This window comes from Mustela putorius, unplaced genomic scaffold, assembly GCF_011764305.1.
Source record: "Mustela putorius furo isolate JIRA1106 unplaced genomic scaffold, ASM1176430v1.1 tig00000281_pilon_pilon_pilon, whole genome shotgun sequence".
Lineage (NCBI taxonomy): Eukaryota > Metazoa > Chordata > Mammalia > Carnivora > Mustelidae > Mustela > Mustela putorius.
This window is the reverse complement of record NW_025421343.1, coordinates 14813123-14835603: the sequence shown is the minus strand read 5'-3', so window position 1 is coordinate 14835603 and position 22481 is coordinate 14813123. Positions and strand designations below refer to the sequence as shown.

Below are 22481 nucleotides of genomic sequence, written 5' to 3'. Positions count from 1 at the left end.
GTATCAGAAGATATTAACAACTGGGACTGTGCAGATAAGTGAGTGAGCTCCCCATCACGGAAGGTAACATTTACATTGGGCTTGAAAGACTAAGTAGGATAGTGAGGAACTATTTGCACTCCCATGTTTACTGCAGGATGATTCATAAGAGCCAAGATAGGGAAACAACCTAGGTGATGAAGAAAAGATGAAGAAGATGCAATAAACATATATAATGGAATATTATTCAGCCAAGAAAGAAGAAAATCCTGCCACTTAACACAGCATGGATGGACCTTGAGGGCATTATGTTAAGTGAAACAAACCAGACACAGACAAAAACTGCATGGTATCTGCTATATATAGTATCTTAGAAAGAAAGAAAGAGAAAAAGAGAGAAAAGAAAGAAAGAAGGAAGGAAGGTATGTAGGAAGGAAGGAAGGAGAAAAAAGAAAGAAAGAAGTTAAACTCACAGAAACAGAGAAAAGTGGTTGCCAGGCTCTGGGGCGTGGGGAAACAGGGAGAGGCTTAGTAAAAGCACAAACGTTCAGCTATAAGATGAATAAGGTCTGAGGATCTAATGTAAAACATGGTGACTATAGTTGATAACACTGTATTGTATCACTGAAATCTGCTAAGAGAGTAGAACATAAAAGTTCTCACTTGAAAAAAAAAAAAGGAAGGATATGTCAGGTGATAGACGTGTTAATTAACTAGATGGGGGGTGGCATCCTTTCACAATGTATACATATATCAAGTCACCATGATTACAGCTTAAATATCTTACAAACTGATATGCCAATTATATCTCAGTAAAGCTTTTTAAAAAATTAAAATAAGTAAAATAAAATTGAAAAAGAGTACTTTGTTTGTTGGTTGGTTTTAAAGATTTTATTTCTTTATTTGACAGATAGATAGAGAGAGAGAGAGCACAAGCAGGGGGAGCAGCAGGCAGAGGCAGAGGGAGAAGCAGGCTTCCCACCAAGCGGGGAGCCCCATGTGAGTCTCAATTCCAGGACCCTGGGATCGTGACCCGAGCCAAAGGCAGATGCATAATGAAGGAGCCACCCAGGCACCCCAAAAGGACAATTTTTTTAAAGAAGCAGGAGTTCAACAGATGAAACTAAGGGAGATGCGAAGGTTGACTGAGCCATTTCATTTTGTAGTTTCTTAAAAATTTCTAGGATATGATCATTCCAATCTGTACTTCAACTTCACACCCTACAAACCTGGTGAAAATGCTCCCAATTTCACCTTCCACTTCTCCTCTGCTCTCCACTTCCCAGCACCAACCCGCAGCCCTACTTGGCAGTGTAGACCCTGATATTTCTGGCCTTAGCCGCCGGGGTCATCAGTAACAGTTGCAAATGCCTTTCCCGTATAATGAGGATAGAGGGCAGTTTGCACAAGCCCAGGGACTAGTGGGCTGTGGTGCTTAAAAAGCTCTGCATTTTTTCTTGGCGTGCCTCTCTCTTTCTTTCCCTTTGATCTTTTGCTTTGTTTCTTAAATTCTGCATATGAGTGAAATCAGAGGGTATTTGTCTTTCTCTGACTTATTTCACTTAGGATAATACTCTTTGAAAAAAATAGTCATTAGCTCTATGTCATTGCAAATGATTTCATTCTTTTCTATGGCTGTGTAATATTCCATTATATATATACATATATATATAGCATTCCATTGTACATATATGTATATGTGTATATATATATATATATATACACACAATATATGTATATATTGTATTACTCTCTGTGTGTGTGTGTGTGTATCTACCGCATCTTCCTGGTCCGTTCATCAGCTGATGGACACATGGGCTGCTTCCATAATCTGATGATTGAGGATAAGCTGCTATATAACCATGAAGAACATACTGATGGCTACTGGCAGTGGGGAGGGGAATGGAGAAAAGTAGGTGATGGGGATTGAGAAGGGCACCTGTTGTGATGAGCACCGGGTGACGGGTGGAAATGTTGAATCATTACATTGTACACTTGAAACTCATACTATACTCTCTGCTAACTAACTGTAATTTAAATAAAAGCTTTTTTTTAAAAAGCTCTTCATTTTTTAAAGGCAGCTGCTACGATTGAGTTCTAGCTCATTTGGCTAAATCTTGAGATTTTTTTTTTTCAAGAGAAACCAGAAATCCCTAAAAAAAAAAAAAAAAATTAAAAAAAAAAAAAGAAAAATAGAAACCAGAAATCCTTATTTTTTTTAATGTGGCCTTTCCCAATTTTTTAAACATTGGCAGGTCAATTAAAAAAGAATTAAACATCGGAGAGCCATTGAGAAAGGGTCTGCCACCAGCTCCAACCAGTGGTTGTGGACTGGAATGGCTGTTGCAGACATCCAGGTCTAGATGGGCTCCCAGATGCAGAAGTGCCCCTCTCCAGTCTCTTTGAGGCTCTATCCTGATTTGCACACAGCCTGGCTTCCTTGGGCCTGGGAATGCTTGTTACTAAGGCCTTTCCCCACCTGACATTTGGGAATCCTAAGTACCACCCCCAAGGCCCAGCTCTGACCTGATGTTCTCATTGGGCACCTTCCCATATCTCTTGATGGCCGAACACTCATTCTTGTGGTTCAGCCAAGCATCCTTCTGGCAGGTGCGGTCACAGTAGTGGGCAAACTTGCACTGTCCACAGCGATGGAGCTTCGCATCCTGCCTCTTGAAGCAGGTGTGGCACACGAAGTTAACCAGGCTGGAAATGGAGGGAGAAACAGGTGACTGGGGTGTCACAACAGAAAAGGAATGCACTAGACATTGGGCCCCCTGTGGGAGATACTATTGCACCCTGCTTTATAAACCTTTCAATTTAACTCAGCGAGTGTAGATTTATGACCCCTATTTGGTTGGCACTGGGAATACATAAGCCGTCAGAGTGAGTGAACCTGCATAAGGAGGCTAGGATAGTGGACCCATGGGTTGTTCCTGGAACACACTTGAACAGACACTTGAGGAGCCCAGGAAGTCTTCCAGGCCAAGGGACTGGGTGGAAATTCCTCATGGTCCCCCTGCCAAAAGCCACAGGCCATTGGCACCACAGGGAGGGAGGGAACGCTCTGTGTGACATGAACTTCTCATTCTTGAAATGCAGTGACCCTTTCCCTGAAGAATAAAACTCATATCTACAATATGAGGGAACATGAAACATGATACATTTTACACAAAATGGGGTCCGCACATCGTGATACATGTCAGTTCTGTGCGTTTTGCAAGAGTAACAATTACAAGGTCACTGATGTCACTCAGGTCATCCACTGTATTCTCCTGGCTCAGAGAGTGAGTGGCAGTGAAGGAAGTTAGTGCCTGCCCACTCAGGAGGAGAGGGGGAGAGGCATAGGCAGATGAGTTTCCTTACCCCATGCTCCCAGCCCCCAGTGTTCCCAAGAGAGAGCTTGTGCGTCTCCCAGGTGGGAGCTGTCTTTCAGGCAGAAAAGGGTATAGTTAGCATGAAGGAAACGTACTTCAAGACATAACCTAACACCCAGAGCGAGTGAAATCTGATATGATGCGCAATATCTCAGTATCTCTGCAATGTGGGGAAAAGAAATCCTGGCCCCTGAAGTAGAGAAATGATGAAAAGAAGTTCAGCAGTATGCACAGAAGCACAGAGCTTCCCGGGGAAAATGGGTATGTAAACTCAGGCTGGAGTTATAGTCTAAAGAGGGATCTCAAAAGCATAGGAAAATAGGGGTTTTTAGAATCATACGTTCTAGAGCCTGAAAAAAAAAAAAACAACTTCAATAAAACATACAAGTACAGAAATCCCTTGTGTCCATCCCTGACCGAGCCTTTTTGAAATTCCCATAGTAAAAAAGAGTACTGCTTCCAAGAAGAGTTAGTCCATTGTTAGCCAGTCTTAACTATAGCAGATTTCCTCTTCATGATAGGCTCAAATTTCCTTCCCAAGAAACATACTCCTGTCATCTCATTGGGCTCTCTAGATCCTTGTCCCATGGAACAGATCTGGGCAGCTCAGTGCTTCCAGAATCTGAAGACCACTGGCGTGACTCCCCTTCACTTCCCCTTTCAACATTAAATATTTCCAGTCCCTTCAACAATCCCATTCTGGTCTCAGTGTGCCCACAGTGGGTCCCTGCAGCCAAAGGAAGGTGGACACAGCAGGGCAATCAAGCAAGATCCAGTGGCCAATGCCAGGGCAACAGCCCAAAGGCCAGGTCCCATGGTCCCAGGACAGCATCCAGAAATAGACAGACAGGTAGAGAGCCAAGCTGAGGGCACTGCATGGGCTATTACTCTAAGCTAGGTCCTGGGTTTCCTAAAGTACAGTTTTCAGTCTCTGGGTTGCCAACTCAACACACCACTGTGTCCCCAACTACTACGAGGTGCATTGCTAATAATTTGTTATTAACCATGAAGTACTCACAGGCATGGAAGGTTAGTGGTTATTTCTAAGTTTAGAGCAGGTTCAAGGGTATCCCCATAATAATGTCTTCCTCCCTCCTCTGCGATCCCTTAAGCTTTCCCAGTGAGAGAGGAAGGGTAGAATTACACTGGCATATTTAGAATTGCAAAGAATCTGCACCCATCGTAGCTATGCTGCAGAGGGTATTCCCTGCTTGAGAAGGTCATCTACCACAAGTGCTCCAGCAGAACAGAACACACGGGCAGGGACCCTGATCATTTAATGGCGTCAACAAAGCCCTAGAGATGGGAAGCTATAAATTTCTCACATCTGCCTCAAGTCAAGATAGCATTCTCTGGCAGGCATGTGAATGAAGTTCATCAGCAGAGACTGAACTGCTGAAGAACCCAAGTAATTTGGATCCCAATGAGGCTCCAAATTTTGTTTTCTGGTCACTCAAAGGTGGATGGTGAGTCACAGTGCTTTAGCATTATGGTGCCCAGAATAGAGTACAGTATCACATTTCCTGGATCTGAATATTGTGATTCAGTTAACTCTTTCAGCAAAAAAAAATTCACAGTTATTTAAGATCAAATGACAATTCTAGACACCAGAACCTCCCAAGTTTTCTTAAAGGTGCTGCCGGCGAGTCAAAGCTTCCCCCAATGTGTCTATACAATGCTGTGTTTTTTAAAATAGCTTTGAGGTATGACTGACATACCTATCCAAAATCTTTAACTTTATAGACTCAGACATATGCACATACCTGTGAAACCATCACCATGACCAAGACAGTGAACCTATCCAACACTCCCCAAAATTTCTTCATGACATTGAACTTTTTTAACCTGAAGTGGGGGGTTTCCCCTTTATCCCTAGCTGATAGTATTCCAAATGGTCCAGACCACTTTGAACTTTCATTCTGCCATCACTTCTATCAGTAGATGATACAGGGCTAAGAGCAAGTCTTAGGTTGGGAAGAGGAAGGAGGAGCAGATGCCCACTTCTGGGGTCTCAGGACCCAGAACAGAAATACAAACCCAAGGCAGGAAAGAAAGGGAAACAGTAAGAGAAGAAAGAGAAGCAAGCATGATCATGCTGGCTGTCACTTGTGACTTGTCACATGGAGTTCCATGCCTATCTGCTCTAGGGGTGCTATCAGGGAACAACCCCACATTGGGACTGCTCTAGCATTTTACGCCCAGTTTTTAGATATTTTTAGACTACTCAAAGTATAATATCCTCATATTTTTATTCATACAGATATATTCACATCCATAGACATATTTCATGTGGAAACTGAAATTTGCACCTACTAAATATTACACTTTGCAGTTCCCGCACTATTTCAGTTTCACATTTTAAACAGAACCACAAACTCCAGGTGGTCACCTAGAATAACAGAAAAGTTCTGCTGCTTCATCTTTGTGGGCTCCACTTATTTCTAATATATTTAAACTTCAGGAGGACGTAGTAGCACAGGGGCTGGAGACATGAACCATGGCCAAGCAATGGAGAACCTTAAGAACTTGCTCTTGCAACAAACACGTGGTGGAAGACATGGGTGTTAGGTGTCGACCAGATGACTGAAGAGTCCTCTGGCTTAACCTCTGGACAAGATAATTTGTTATCTTGGGTAACAAGATCACTTGGGTAAGTGATTTTAAAACGTGCTAATTTGAAGTTTATGAAAAAACAATTGTTTTGGGGTGCCTGGGTGGCTCAGTGGGTTAAGGCCTCTGCCTTCAGCTCAGGTCATGATCCCAGGACCCTGGGATCCCACATCAGGCTCTCTGTTCAGCAGGGAGCCTGCTTCTCTGTTTCTCTCTGCCTGCCTCTCTGCTTACTTGTGATCTCCATCTGTCAAATAAATAAATAAAATCTTTAAAAAAAAAAAAAACAATTATTTTGAACTGAGACCAAGGTAGACTCCCCACTCCCCACCAAAGAAGAGTATTGTATCCTTGACATTGTTTAGAATTACTGATGCACACTGATAATTAAAACCAAGTCTTTTAGTTAGGTTTTTAAATGTCAGTTTTGTTATTGTTTTTAAATTCTGTTTAAACAACACACCCTTATGGTCTGCCCCAGGGATGGACCTCTGGCATTGCCCTCTCCTTGGTCTACGCTGCTTATAAAGCTCAAATTTTCTTAGCCTGGCTCGAAGGGAGGCAATACATCTGTCCTGGAACCTGCCTCCAGGATCCCATGAACTGACTTACTACACTTCTAATGGGGCCTAATTACAGAATAATCTACCTGCCATAAATGATGGCTATAAAATGTCCAAAAGAAATTCTAGTGGAAAGCCCCTTGTGCCTTCTAAGTCACTAACAACCACTCTGACCAGGAGAAGGCTAGAGACAGAGGTCCCGTGCTGCAGCATAAAAACTTCACTCCAGACCAGGTGTTAGAGTGTTAATTTGAAATGATTTTTTTTTTTCTCATAGTGAACTCATAGTAGGTTCCAGATGTTAGCCACCAAATTATCCAAACTGTTTTCTACAGGCTCACACACTTGTTTTACAATCCATCCTACAAGTTTTCTAGGGCCTAGAGTCAAGTTTTATTTATTCATTTTTAAAAGATTTTATTTATTTGACAGACAGAGATCTCAAGTAGGCAGAGAGAGAGGAGGAAGCAAGCTCCCTGCTGAGCAGAGAGCCCCATGTCGGGCTTGATCCCAGGACCTTGCGATCATGACCTGAGCCAAAGGCAGAGACTTTAACCTACTGAGCCACCCAGGCACCCCTAAAGTCAAGTTTTAAATCCTGGTGAAAAGCATTGTGAGTTATCTCCTAATTTAAATCTCCTTGGGATGAAGCCGATGTTTCTCTCCAACACCTCACCTGCCAATAAGCTTAGCCCTAAGACTGGAACCGGGAAGGAGGAGGGGGTGGGTATGATGTAGAGCTGGGCTTCTCGAACATAGTGTGCATATACATCGTCAGAGACCTTGTTAAAATTCAGGTTCCAATTCAGTAGATCTGCAGTGGGGCCTGAGATTCTGCATTTCTAACAAGTTCCTGGGTGATGCTGAGCTGTAACTGAGTAACAGGAATGTAGAGATGGGAGAAAACCTGCTCCTTCCCGTAGGGTATGCATGGAAGTGTCAGGAAGGCAGGAAGTCAGTCAGAGCTGGGTTCAACTGATTCTAGTAGCTACCAGCTGTGTGACCTCAAGCAGGTACCTTAAACTCTCTGAGTCGTTGTGTCCTTATGTGAAAATGGGAATAACAACACCTAGATCTTGAAATCTTTTAGACAGATGAATATTACTTGTTAATGAAACATGCTTAACTATTTTAGGAAATTCAAGCAAGAAGAAAATTATAAAGAAGTTCCCAAATCCCACCACTCTCAGAGTGATTTTGAAGATGAAATGAAATGTAAAAGAGCCAGTTCAGTGAGCCTTGCACAAGATGAGGGCTCAGAAGCTGTCAGCCTGGTCCACCAGCCCATCTGCCATGTGGGGAGGTCAGGCCAGGGGATCTCAGAGCTCCTGTTCTCCTCCAGCATCTTCTCAGGCAGCTGCCAGCAAGGAAGACCTCCCAGCTAGAGGGGAACCCCTGTAGGAGAGGCAGGTAATTCTCTAACAGAAATACCTCCCTCCTACATACTTTCCCCAGTGAGAGAGAGAGTATCCAGAAGACAGGAAGTCCAAAACCGCTTTTTGCATTCCAAGAGAAAGATGCTTCCTCCAGCCAGCCTTAGCCAGGAGACCTTTGGGAAGTCCCATTTTTCTTCTGAGGCCCTTTTTCCAGTGCTTCTAGAGAATAGTAACTCCCCTTTTCACAACATTCTGCAATTTTCAAATAGAAGTTGTAAGCAATTCTCCTCTGTTAAACCTTCACAGCAACCCTTTAGAATAGTGATCACAGTCTTTCCAGGGATATTATGCTTATAGGAGTTGCAGCTGCCTCCACTGCGCCCAGCACAGAGGACAAAGGAAGGTGCCAAAGCCCACCTTTGGGCTCTGCCTGCAGCCCTGAGCATGCTTTGCCCTGGCCAGCCGGTTCCACTCACTCCTTGCTCTGGAGTCTGTCCTGGGTTATATCATCTGTCAGAGTCAAGAGGCTGGACGTGCAGCTGCTACTCAGCTCCTTGTATGGAAACAACTAGTTACTGGACAGATAGATGCAAAGAGAAGGTGCCTGCAAGGTGGACAAGGCTTCCAGAAACAGCCAGAAAGGACTGAACCAACTACTCTGGCTTTTTGGGCTCCTAAAAACTGTCACCCTGCCAGGGGCTCTTCCCTCAAAAATGGAGGGGAAGGGGCATGTCTTAAAGAATACTCCACCCCTTAAAAAAAAAAAAAATTTAAAAATTTAAAAAAAGAATACTCTACCCCTCAAGTACCCAGAGGATTTTACAATATTTTCAATTCCTTCTTTCCTTGCTTCCTTGTTCTTTCCACTCTACCATCCTTTCACAAGCCTTTATGGGCATCTACTGTGTGTTGTGCCTTGAGCTTGGTAACAGAGGGCCTTAAAGATAAGTAAGACACAAGGGCGCCTGGATGGCTCAGTGGTTAAGCGTCTGCCTTCGGCTCAGGTCATGATTCCAGGGTCCTGGGATTGACACCCGCACTGGGCTCCCTACTTGGCGGGAAGCCTGTTTCTCCCTCTCCCACCCCCCCCCCACACCGCTTGTGTTCCCTCTCTCACTGTGTCTCTCTCTGTCAAATAAATAAATAAAATCTTAAAAAAAAAAAAAAAAGATAAACAAGACAAACCTTGCCTTTGAGCAGTCCCCAGACTGAGCTGAGGCATAAACACATGTAGGGCATGCCTAAGGCATGCCATCCAGGAATGCAGGCAACTTGCTGCAGGGTTCAAGGGAGAGAGACTGAACTCACACTGAGGTAGGGGAGGTGAGGAATCTGGGAAGTCGGTCATCTGTGAGGGAACCCACTAAACATGGGCTGAGTTTGTACTCAGAGAATGTCAAGTTCTTCCATGGAGAGGCACTGGCTTGAGTCAAGGCATCCACATGGGGGACACAGGCATGTGGAGGAGACAGGAGTAGCTATCTGACAAGATCATGGGCTACACCACACTGGGAAATGACCTGTAATTTGCTGGGTCAATGCTGGAACAATGTCCAGACACAAGGAGAGCTGGAATGTTACCCTCAGTAGTACGTCCTTATTCTGCAGGCAAAGGGGAGCCGCTCAAGACTTTTGCAGAGTGGAAACACACACATGGGGCTGGGAGATTCATTTTTCATTTCCTGATGCCATCTACTTAATGTTGTTTTTATTTTTTTTTTTTTTAGATTTTATTTATTTATTTGACAGACAGAGATCACAAGTAGGCAGAGAGGCAGGCAGAGAGAGAGAGAGAGGAAAGCAGGCTCCCTGCTGAGCAGAGAGCCTGATGCGGGACCTGATCCCAGGACCCTGAGATCATGACCTGAGCCAAAGGCAGCGCCTTAACCCACTGAGCCACACATGCGCCCCTTAATGTTGTTTTTAAATGGCCCATGTCAGCCCATGGGGCATCGCTGGATTAATGTCTGTACTCTACATACTTCAGCATAAAAAGTTAGGTGATACTACTTCCTTAGGTCAGATATAGGTATTGCCTATTTTTTTTTTTAACATCTCTTCCTTAGTTAAGTAGCAATTCTCAGCATTTTCTCTGCCACAACTCACATGATGAAGTTCACACACCCCACTTGGACCTGTCTGCATTTCCCACACTGGGGCTGTGATCGCGCCCCACTTCCCATGCTCAAAACACATCTTCAGATGCACATGACTGAAGATGACATTGCTGTGGGGACAACCTGGATCTAATTATAACGAAAAAGCAATTATTCTCAAACTTCCACATCTAAGGGTTATTTCATGAAATTTAGCAATACAGCTTATAACAGGTCATGTGACATTTCACTGTGTCTTGTCTCTGCAACTAAAAATGCCAAACTAAAGACATATTTCTTTCTTTTTTTTTTTTTTTTTAAGATTTTATTTATTTATTTGACAGAGAGAGAGAGATCACAAGTAGGCAGAGAGGCAGGCGGGGGGTGGGGGAGAAGGCTCCCTGCTGAGCAGAGAGCCAGTGCGATGGCTGGATCCCAGGACACTGAGACTATACATGACCTGAGCCGGAGGCAGAGGCTTTAACCCACTGAACCACCCAGGCACCCCTGAAGACTATTTGTAAGGGTGCCTGGCTGACTCCGTCAGTAGAGCATGTGACTCTTGATCTCAGGGTTGTGAGTATAAGCCCCATGTTGGGTGTAGAACTTACTTAAAAATAAAACAAAATAAAGACATATTTCTAAATCTGCTATGGTTATCCTCAACACTGGGAGTGTAAATGTTTAACCACTGTAAATTGAATAACAAACAATGATTCATTTATTTTCTGAACATTGAGTGTAAATGTTTAACACTGTAAGTTGAATAGCAAACAATGATTCATTCATTTTCTGAACTAATTGTTCAGGAATTTCCCTAATCCCTTTATTAAATGATTTCCATTTATAGCACCAGTTGTCCTCACTACCCACCCTACCAGCTGTTATCAGATTTAAGGCCACAGTGTGTTGGTGTTTAAGCCACATTAATCCCAGTGTTCCCACAGGCCTACATAGTATTACAGTAGCTAAAAGCCCAGCTGTCTCCAGTGGACCTGAAGCTCCTAACTGCTTTAATTTTCAAAAAAGCCTGACTGACATTAATTTCTTTTAAAGTATTCTACTTTTTCTTATGTTCTTAACTTTGTTTTTTTCCTATACAGGAATGCATGATCTCCTGGGCACTTTCAACTCTTGCAACAGAATAAGGATCCAGTTCAGTTTCTATTTATAGAAATTTTTTTTGTAAAAATCCACTATCCTTGGGGCGCCTGGGTGGCTCAGTGACTTCAGTTCCAGTCATGATCACAGGGTCCTAGGATGAGCCCCATTTCAGGCTCTCTGCTCAACAGGGACCCTGCTTCCCCAGCTTTCTCTGCCTACTTGTGATTTCTCTCTGTGTGTCAAATAAATAAAATCTTTTAAAAGAATGCACTATCCTTGATCCTTCTTTTTTCTTTTTTAAAGGATTTTATTTATTTACTCGACAGACAGAGATCACAAGTAGGCAGAGAAGCAGGCAGAGAGAGAGGGGGAAGCAGGCTCCCCACTGAGCAGAGAGCCAATGTGGGGCTCCATCCCAGGTGCCCCTATCTTTGATCCTTCTTAACATCTTCTGTGATGAGTTGGATTAATATGCAATTCATCTTATTGGTTGTGATAGGCTGAATGATAGCCCTCCAAAATCCCCAAAGGCCCCCCTAAAATTCCCAAAAGCCCCCCACCCCGAGCCTGTGAATATTTTATACTACATGGCAGAAGGGATTTTGCAGATATAATTAAGATTAAGGACTTTGAGAAGGGGACACAATCCTGAAGTATCCCGGTGGGTCCAATGTAATTACAAGGTTCCTTTTAAGAAGGAGGCAAGAGGTTGGGGGGCGGAGGGGGGGGGGGAGACACTATGCTGCTAGCTTTGAAGATAGAGCCCAGGAATACAGGAAGCCTGAAGAAACTATAAAAGTCTAGGAAACATAGCTTTATGGACCCATTTTAGATCTCTGACCTTCAAAAGTGTAAGATAATAAATTAGTGTTTTGAGGGTGCGTGGGTGGCTCAGTGGGTTAAAGCCTCTGCCTTCAGCTCAGGTCATGATCCCAGGGTCCTGGGATAGAGCCCCGCATCAGGCTCTCTGCTCTGCAGGGAATCTGCTTCCTCCTCTCTCTCTCTCTCTGCCTGCCTCTCTGCCTACTTGTGATCTCTGTCAAATAAATAAATAATCTTTTTAAAAATTTGTTTTTAAGCCACTAAAATTTGTGGTAATTTGTTATAGAAATGGTAGGAAGGGAATACATTGGTTCATTATTACAAGCACTTTTCTTCCTGGGTAATCACATGTATATTCCTGTTTTTTACCTATTAGTTTCTGGATCTAATCAGTTTCTGGATCTAACCCTTCTCAGGTCCCAGAACCAGACTGATTGTTTTGAAACTGATGGACGGATACCATTTCTTGTATTAAAATTAAATATTATTAACAGGACGGACAAGAAAAGAAGTAATTAAGTAGGCAATGCTGGACCCCACTTTTCAACACAGTGAAAAGTGATGGCTGGACAAGATCCCAGGAATCTCAGTCCTGCCCTATGATTTGTCTGTGTATGACGTGGGCATGGTCTGTCACGTCACTAAGCTGTTTCTCAATCTGTAAGAGAGGATTGAATAAACTCAATGGATCTCAACCTTCTTCTGGGTTGAAAGTGATTTCAAAAGTGATGCAAGCTATAGACTTTCTCTCCAGAAGTAGAAAGCATGGATGCACATCCACATAAACTTTGATCCTCTAAATACAGGTCTCTCCCTAGCTAAGGATCCATGAACCCAAAAGCTAGATGCGCTCTAAATTCATGATGTCTAAGATTGCTAAAAAAAGAACCATTACATAGTATTTTTGGCTCCTAGAACTGCTTGTGAGAACCATTTCCATGCCCTTTCTTGTGTTTAATGCTAAAATAAAATAATAATCAGAATAAGCTCCATTTCTATATTAGCTGAGCACCCCTCTGGTGCTGCACTGGAGTCCTTCACATGTACTGAAGAAATCATATAACCCGTAGAATCTCATGCTAGAGGGGATCGTCAGGGCCAAATGACCCAATTACCCTCTATTGCCTGACTCCTCATGGACATCATCTCTGCCAGGTTGCCATCAGGAACAACACAACCTTGAAAATAGCCTTTCTATCTCCAGACAGCACTGGCAGCCCTGGTCTCGTTTAGGCAATAGAGGCTCAGTGTCAAAGGCCTAAGCTTATAGGTGACCTAGGAAAAGGTTTGGGACTTATAATACTTTTGAATAGTCCTAAAGTTTTCTTAAAACAAACAAAAAATGAAAAATGCCAAATGGAAATTAATAACAATTCCAATAGCAAAGTTATAAAACTCCATTCCAAAATGGTAAGCAAAAACTACATTTTGATATATTGTGGTAGGTATCTCTAAAGGTAAAGGTTTCCAGGGCCTACTTAGTTCTTAGATGGCTTGAACTCTAACCAGCACTACCCCTTCCACACTTCATTTTGACCCGAAATACGACTCTGTAACTTTTGCTCAGGGTGCTTGGTTCTCACACTTCTGTCAATTGAAAAAAAAAAAAAAAAAAAAAAAAAAAAAGTTCAGAACCCTCTTTCTTCCAAACAACAGTCCATTATTTGTAGATGGCTATTAAAAGAAGCTCTCCAATATTACTATAAAGCATGTTTCAAATTCCTATCCTGGTCAAATCTGATTCTGTGCCAGATTGGCCCTGAATCTATTTGGTTGTGGGTTTTGTTTTAAATGATGATGGTGATGGCAATGATACAATTCTATTCACAGTGTGGTAAGGCGTGTCCCATGGACCTTGGTCTGTAGGTCAACTAGGTTAACCAACTGATTTTATAGTTTGAAAAGGATGGAGGCTTTACTTCAGAGAACTGGAACAGTCCTTCCAAGACAAAGCAGCAAAAAAGATAAGGCCTTAACTTGCTGAACGCCTGAGTCGCTCTTAAGGCTAAAACCACTTATCTTCTCATTCCCCTCGACCTAAATAAGCTATAAAAAGGAAAGTGAAAGAATGCAATGACAATAAGTAACTAAAATAAAAATAAACTTTAAAAGAAGCTTAGATATCATTTTAAAAGATATATGTAAGATAGAAAAATGAATAGTTTTTAAAAAATAAAAGACATGAAAATTAAAGAAAGTCAAAAGTAACTGAGGACAAGGGGTGCCTGGGTGGTGCCTCAGTTAAGCATCCAATGCTTTTTTTTTTTTTTTCTTTAAGATTATTTATTTATTTATTTGAGAGACAGAACCAGCAGTGGGGAAAGGCGGAGCAGGAGAGAGCATGAGAAGCAGACTCCCTACTGAGCAGGAAGTCCAACATGAGGCTCGATCCCAGGACCCAGAGATCGTGACCTGAACCAAAAGTAGTTGCTTAACTGACTAGCCACCCCGGTGCCCAAGGCATCTAACTCTTGAACTCAGCTCAGGTCTTGATATCATGGTTTTAAGTTCAAACCTCACATTGGGCTCCACACTGGGCATGGCGTGTACTTAATAAATAAATACGTTGATTAATTAATTAAAATAGAAGTAACTGAGAATTACAAAAGAGGTATAATCAAAAGAGGTAATAAATCAAAATGATGCGGAAGGAGTCAACCAATTTTGAAGTTCTGAATGAACTATGACCTCTATATGAGCTACACATATAGTTTTCAAATGAGGGCATCAAAAGAAAATAGACAAATCACAAAAGAAGGAAGGTGATCATCAATAAATGTATTTTTTACAAACCTTTCACCTCCCTAATAATACAAAGATTGAAAACAAAATAATACTAAAAAAGTTTTTATAGATAAAATATAAAATACAAAAGTCAAAGCTCTCTGTGTTGGCCAGTGCTGGGATAAGAAGGCAAATGCTGTATCGCTCGTGAAGAAAACTGGTATAATAATCCTCTTTGGTGGGGGTGATTTGGAAAACTATATTAAGAACCTTAAAACTGTCTTTTGAATACAAAACACATCTAGGAGTTTATCTTTAATAAATAATCAGAGATGTATGGAACGATCTATTAGGAAAAGGAGGAAACAACCTTGATCTCCAAAATACGGACCATGCTGAAGTGATACGTAACAGTCAATAAAAGGAATACAATGTAGTCATTAAATATGCTCTAGGAGGATAATAATGGTTTGAAAAGTTGCTCACAACATATTTTAGGATAAAGAAGTTACATAAGAACCCACTTTTGGGAAAGGAAGAAATGTGTACATTAATTACATTGAATCTAAGATACTGTCAATTATTAAATATATCGTTTTTTTGCCATTAGGAAACAAACAAACAAATGCTCCCAATTAAACCATGAGCCACAGATTGTAGGATACATCATGACTTCAGAGATGTCAAAATTAAATATGTATCCTAGAATTAATAAAATACTATGTGTCATATTCCTTTCATTGTAAAATAAGCTGCCCCCCCCCAAATTTTAATACAGTCTGTTAATTTTAGGGAAGCATTTTACGATCAAGGTATACATTCAGGGTAGTGTTTCTCCCACCACCACCACTCACCTACAAATCATTAGGATCAAGAAAATATTCGATATGGATCATATCTGCATAAAACATTTGTAAGGAGTCAATTATACTTCACTTAAAACAACACAAAACAATCACAATCATAAGGATATATGCCAGAATATTAACAGTAGTTTTCTCTGAATGTTAAGGTTGCAGAGAATTTTTATTTTCTTACTTTGGTTTTCCTATAATTTCTGTATTTTATAAAAAAGCTTAAAAATCTGAACAAGGCAAGACCATGAATTCCCAGATTAGTCCAATCTCATGTAGAAATAAGCAGGATCACCCAAGCTAAGGTATTTAAAGCCCTCCCGAAAACTGGGCACACTCAGAGTAGAAAGCACGAGGAGTCGAGAGCAACTAGCAGTTCATCTACCACCCTTGGGGGTTCATCCACTTTAAAAGACCGTGCCCATGAAAGACAGCTCCTTGGTACATTGATCTTACCCACCTACTTCACCTTCATCCCTTTCCAACACCCAGTCAGACCCCTAAGAGAGATGGCAAATAGCTCTTCTTTTAAATGCCAGTTTTGATGGATTAGTAAGGGCTTCTTGGAGCACCCTGATAGGAAAATTCCTTAGGCTAAGTTGGAGTTCAGGAAGGAGTTGCCCAGTTGATTAACTATACCTGGAAGGGATCTCAGTAGTCTAAGTATTACATATTTGCCAGCCCTGAAAAGACCGTCTCTACTTTATTCTTGCTCCTTTATATTTAAGGAGACCACCTATTTTTCCAACCAGTAAAATTCAAAAGATCCTAACCAGACTAAGGACTATATTATAAGGGCCTGGATTGTTGCTGTTAATGCTAAACTAAGTCCATCCTAACCAAGACAAGGCAAACTTGCAAGACAGCCTCACACACTATGGCATTATATTTTAAAGCTGAATATCCCATACTTTATGATCAGGTAATTTTCACTCCTAGGATACACACATTATGTATCTGTTTACCAAGAAATAAAATTTAAAAATGTCCATTGCAACCAATGGCAGAAGAATAGAAAAATAAAGTGTGGTACAAACCGACACTTCAGTTACACAAAACCATATGGATGAATAAGAAATCTAACATTGAGTGAAAGAAGCAAGTGGCATAAAGTCATATGTGATATTATACCATTGTTTCAAAGATCAAAAATAAAACACAAAAACTAAATTATAAATTGTTTAGGAATAGGTACACATGTGATAAAACTATTAGTCAAAAGCCAAGGGAATAATAACATAAAATTCAAAATACTAGTCACCTTTGTGACAAGCCGGGGATTGGATAGGGAAAGATAAAGATGCAATATAATGGCATGCTCTAGTTAAGCAGGATGATGGTTTCATGGGTGCTCATTTATTATGTTTCCTAGATGTTCATTTATTGTTACGTTTCATAACATTCATACATATAATATATGTCATGTATTGTTGGAAAGAATTTTCATTTAATATAGCACTCAACTAAAAATAAAATCTTTCCTCCTGTTTATGTTTGGAGGGTAGGGTAGAAAGCCTGGCTTGCAATAACATGGATTAGAATGTGCCTCTTCTGTGAGTCACTCAGTCCTACCTCCCCACTTGGGTTTCTCTTCTCCAGCGGCTGAGTCTCACCAGGAGGCTAAAATGGGAGAACATCATGGACAAAGGTTTCCTTTGCTGCCTCTCCAGGCTATCCCAGTACACCCAAAGAGCAGCCCCTTTATCTTTGCAGGGACAAATTTGGGAAAAATCACTTTTTAAAAGTATCTCTTCTAGATTTTTTCAATCATTTTAAAGATCATTTACCTTAATAATCTCAGTTTTTATTATTATAATAGTAATATAACATTTTGTTAGCATGTTATCTCAATGTACACTAAAGTTGTTTTGTAGTTACAACTTCAAATGAATGATGATCTATTTATGGTAAGAAACACATGTAAACATCCCAAATGTTCAGTCATAAGGAAGTGGTAGGCAGCCATTAAATACTATATTATGAAGGGAACTTAGTATCAAAGAAGCAGCTAAATTATTAAATGTAAAACATCATTGTTTCTATAATAAGATCCCAGCTGTGTAGTAAAAATGAAACCTATGTTTTAAAATAAGCTGGAAGGACATATACAACAATGTTGTGTGAAGATACGTATTTTTTCTTCTTAGTTTTCCTTTTTTTTTTTTTTAAGATTTTATTTATTTATTTGACAGAGAGAGAGCACAAGCAGGGGAAGCAGCAGAGGGAGAGGGAAAAGCAGGCTCCCCATTGAGCAGGGAACCCAACCTTGGGCTCAATCCCAGGACCCTGAGATCATGACCTGAGCTGAAGGCAGAGGCTTAACCCACTGAGCCACCCAGGTGCCCCAACTCCAAACACTCTTAAAAGGGATACTAATTGGCTATTAGGAAACTGGAGGCACCAATGGAAGTATCCTATATAAGGCAATGCGACCATTCAGTGGTAGCACCAAGATCAGAGTTGAGAGTTTCCCAGCTTTTCAGTCTTAATTCCAAATTCAAATGACTCCTCAAGTGCACTCATCTCCAGCCATGAAACATACACATGTAAATTAATCAAGTAAGATAAGCTCCCATTGAAGAGGTATTACTGTCACCTCAGCCCCCTTATAGTCCTCAGGTACAGTCAGCCATATATTCCATTCACTGCCTTCTCCCTGAAGGTCCTTACACAGGAGAAATGAAAATCTGAATACTAATCAAATTATCTCTGAAAAGCAGTGCCCATTCTCAGGATGGTAAGTACACTCAGCCAACCACAAAGCCTAGATTGTCAGAGGCCATCTTGATTCAGACCATACTAATGTCAGACAGATCACCCCAACTTTGGGCTTGGAGAATATTGTTATAATTTAATCACTTGGCAGTTTGGTTTTTTTTTTTTAATAAAGATTTAATACTAATTTAAAAGTTTGGTAGTCAAGTAGAGACATGGTTGTGGAAAAATGGGGATGTAAATTTAATGCAGGTGCTTTGGAGAGCCTATTAAAATAGAAATAGCACTCTTTATGGCACAATTCCTCTTCTAGCCATATATCCTGAAGAATAACCACACACGTGTACAAGTGAGCATGGTCAAGGATTTTAACTGCAGAAATGTTTGTTTTTATGAAAAACTGGAAACCACCAAATGTCTCTCAAAAGGGAAGTGGATAGATAAGTTTTCATGTATTTATAGGGTAGAATATCTGCAGCAGTTAAAACTGGCAATCCACACAGCATATGGATCAACATGGATAGATCTACACGTGGGTAAAAGAAACAGATCTTCAAGGATTTTAAATAATTATCTATAGACTTAGAGTTTCCATAGACATATCTAAAACATGTTGTTTAGTAAAAAGAGTAAGTTCTAGAATGACATTTGAAGTATAACACCACCTCTGTTAAAAAAAAAAAAAGACAAACTACAGCTATACATTTCTGATAAATGCAGATATACGTGTATCATAGTACAAGAACATTCTTGAAGGAAACACATTAAAATCGTAACAGGTATTACCTCTGAGGAAAGACAGAGATGACTGGGGTTAGGGGTGGGAGACATAAAAAGGGCTTTCAGTTTCATTGGTGATACTCTAATTTTTCAAATGTAAATGGATTCCAGTGTTGTGTATTTACAACTGATTTTTTAAAGTCTCTGCAATTACTTTATGCTCTAATATACTGATTTTACTCAAGAAGCTAAAAATATGGAGCCTTCTGTAAGAAAATGTTTCCTACAGCACCACACCCACCTTTCCATTCCCCTTCTCTCTGCCCTTCCCACATACAGCACACCCACTCAACCAAGTTCAACGGGACTGTGAAAAAGTGCCCCAAAGCCTTTGTTCAGGGACCAGAGTAAATCACATTAGCAATGACTCTTTGCAGAAAAATTGATGCCAGGCAACAGCTGTCAGAAGTGCCATTTTGTTAAAAATAATCACATGGATTCTATCCCTTTCCCTGATGATTTTGAGAGCAAAGGATTTTAGACCCACACCAACAGAGAAAAGGCAACACTGCCCCACATTTCATACCTGTCAAAAACCACTGCGGAATAAGCCCGCTCAGCGAAGATGACATCCGCAGCCCAGAACTCCTTAGTGGCCTTCAGACCTCTGCCCTTGCCCTCCGAAGTGAAGACCTCCACGTTCTCCATGCTCCCTATTGTCATCTCAGAGTCCTTTAGGCCGCTCGGTGGGTATTTCACACTCAGCCAAGTCCCTTGTCCTTGCTATTTCAGCACCTTCAGCATCCCAAAGAGCAAGCCTATAAATGGACAAGCACCTCCCCTTCCCTACCCCCTCTCAGCCACTGGGGCCTCACCTCCCCCTCTGCCGTGTTTCCTGGAGGTGGGAATGGGGCAGGCAAGATGACAGTGATCTATTCATCACCCAGCAAAGCTGACAAGGCAGAAATGACCATGGGCTGGTGTGCCCCTCGAATGGGGACTGAAAACTTTGAAAAATTCCTTTCCAAGAAGCAGATCAGTTCCGGATGGCGGTTGTACTCAGCTTTAGTTGGAATAGGGAGCACTTGGTCAGTAGGGTATTTTTAGCAGCCAGATGCCTCTGTCAATCCAAAGCAGACAGCTGAAATGGTCCAAGAGAAGAGGTGATGCTTGCTGCTCTGGGAACTTTCAGCTGTCAGGCTTATACCTTCTCAAGTGTGATGGACCCCTTGTCTCCCTCCCTCCTCCCCCATAGGCAGACTGTTTGCAGAATATACCAGATGCCAAACTAACCCCCTTGGCAGATACATAACAGTACTATTTAGGCTCCTGGAGGCATCCCTCTTCTCCAGTACTATCTGGTGCTCCCACAGCACCCCCACCCAGGGCATGGAGGTCTGGGAGCTCCCTGATGATGCAGATATGCTGGTGGAGGCTGTATTAGAGAGAGGAGGCAGACTTTGAAAAAGAAAACACTCATTTCTATTTTTTTAATCAAATTTCCCTGAAACATGTATCTGCTCCCCCCAAAACACCAACATCCTCTTTCTTCTTTCCTAGGAATGAGGACATGGGGAGGGCAATTCTAAAACGTCCATTGACTTAAATTCCACTGTATTTTTTTTTTTAAGTAAACTCTGCACCAGATGTGGGGGTTAAACTCACAACTCAAGAGTCATATGCTCTAGTGACTGAGCCAGCCAAGTGCCCCTAACTGCCACTCTTCTTGATTACGAGGCAGCCGATATCAAAGTTGAAAAGACAGGGCACCTGGGTGGCTCAGTCATTGGGTGTCTGCCTTTGGCTCAGGTCATGGTTCCAGGGTCCTGGGATCCGGCCCTGGGTAGGGCTCCCTGCTCAGCGGGGGTGGGGGGGGCCTTCTCCCTCTCCCACTCCCCTGCTTGTGTTCCTTCTCTCACTGTGTCTCTCTCTGTCAAATAAATAAATAAAATCTTAAAAAATAAAGTCGAAAAGACAAATACCATATTATTTCACCTACACGTGGAACCTAAAAAAACAAACAAAGCTGAAACAGACCCACAGATACAGAGAACACATTGGTTGCTGCCAGAGGGGAGAGGGCTGGAGGACTGGGCAAAAGGGGAAAGGGACATGTGGGACTCCGGTTATGGGATGAATAAGTCAAAGGGATGAAAGGTCCAGCACAAGGAATACAGTCAGTGGTACTGTAATAGTGTTGTGTGACTGATGGTACCTGTACTTATGAGCATAGGGTAACATACAGAGTTGTCAAATCTCTACATTGTATGCCTGAAACAAATATAGCATTGCATGTCAATGCTACTTCAATTAAAAAAAAAACCAAAACAAGGGGCTCCTGGGTGGCTCAGTCAGTTAAGCAGTTGCCTTTGGCCCAGGTCATCATCCCAGGAGCCTGGGATCAAGCCCCAGTCAAGCCCCAATCAAGCCCCGATCAAGCCCCGCATGGGGCTCTCTGCTCAGCAGGGAGTCTACTCCCCCCTCCACTGCCTCTCTGATTACTTGTGCTCTGTGTCTGTCAAATAAATAAATAAAATCTTTTTAAAAAAATAAATAAATAAAATCTTTAATAAAACCAATTAATTAATTTAATTAAATCAAGTTAGGTTCCCCAGAGAGTAAACATCACATGTTCTCAATGGGGTAGGGGGAATAAAAAAAGATTAAAAAGGAGCTCTTCAATCCAGGTTAGCTTCAAATGAAGCCACACTGGACCCACAGTGGGACCCACAACTTTAAATGGACCCACACTGCCTGGGCCTTGCAGCCACAGGTCTTCACTCAGGAGCCAGTGGCTCACCCTGGGAGGGATTAGGTTGTTCTCTAGACACCATACCCCTGGAACAAGTTCAGCCCCAGCCAAGGTCAAGATGGCAATCTAGCTGCCCCAAGTCAGAAAGAGAGGGAGCATCAAACCTAATGCTTTATTTATATCTGCGAGTGTCAACCTTATCAGAGCAAGTATTATATTAAAGTGTGGTAGACCGAACAAAGGCCCCCAAAGATGTCCAGGTCCTACTCCCCAGACCCAGGACTATGTTACCTTACATGATAAAAGGAACTTTGCAAATGTGATTAAGGATCTTGAGAGAGAGAGAGATTATCCTGGATTATCCAGGTGGGCCCAATGGAATCACAAGAATCCTTATAAGAGGATGGCAGGGGTCAGAGTCAGAAAAGGAGATATAACAATGGAAGCAAGAGGGTCAGAGTCAGAGAGATGTTTGAAGATACTCTATTGCTGGCTTTGAAGATGGAGGGATGTCTCATGAGCCAAGAAACACAGGTAGTCTCCAGAAACTGGAAAAGGCAAGGGAATGGCTTCTCTCCCTAGAACCTCTAGAAGGAGAACAGCCTTGTTACGCCTTGATTTAAACCCAGGGAACCCCATTTCTGGAGTTTGACCTCCAACCTGTAGGATAATAAATTTATTTTATTTTAAACCACTAAGTAATTTGTTATGGCAACAACAGGAAACAAACATATAAAATACTATCATTTCACATTCTAATAAATATTATATAACAACCCTTTTGCTACT

General features: G+C 41.7%; 1 protein-coding gene across 2 annotated transcripts in view; it reads right to left on the bottom strand.

Moving 5' to 3' along the window:
- The window catches only part of SMYD1 (SET and MYND domain containing 1), a 41458-nt gene extending 21447 nt beyond the window's left edge, over positions 1–20011 (bottom strand). For both annotated transcript variants that reach the window (XM_004742375.3, XM_004742376.3), the window contains exons 1-2: positions 19527–20011; positions 2506–2685 (exon numbers count right to left, since the gene is read on the bottom strand). In XM_004742375.3, the coding sequence (XP_004742432.1) occupies positions 2506–2685; positions 19527–19663 (317 nt within the window). In that variant the 5' untranslated portion in view covers positions 19664–20011. The remainder of the gene's footprint in view (positions 1–2505; positions 2686–19526) is intronic.
- Between the last annotated feature and the right edge of the window lie 2470 nt (positions 20012–22481).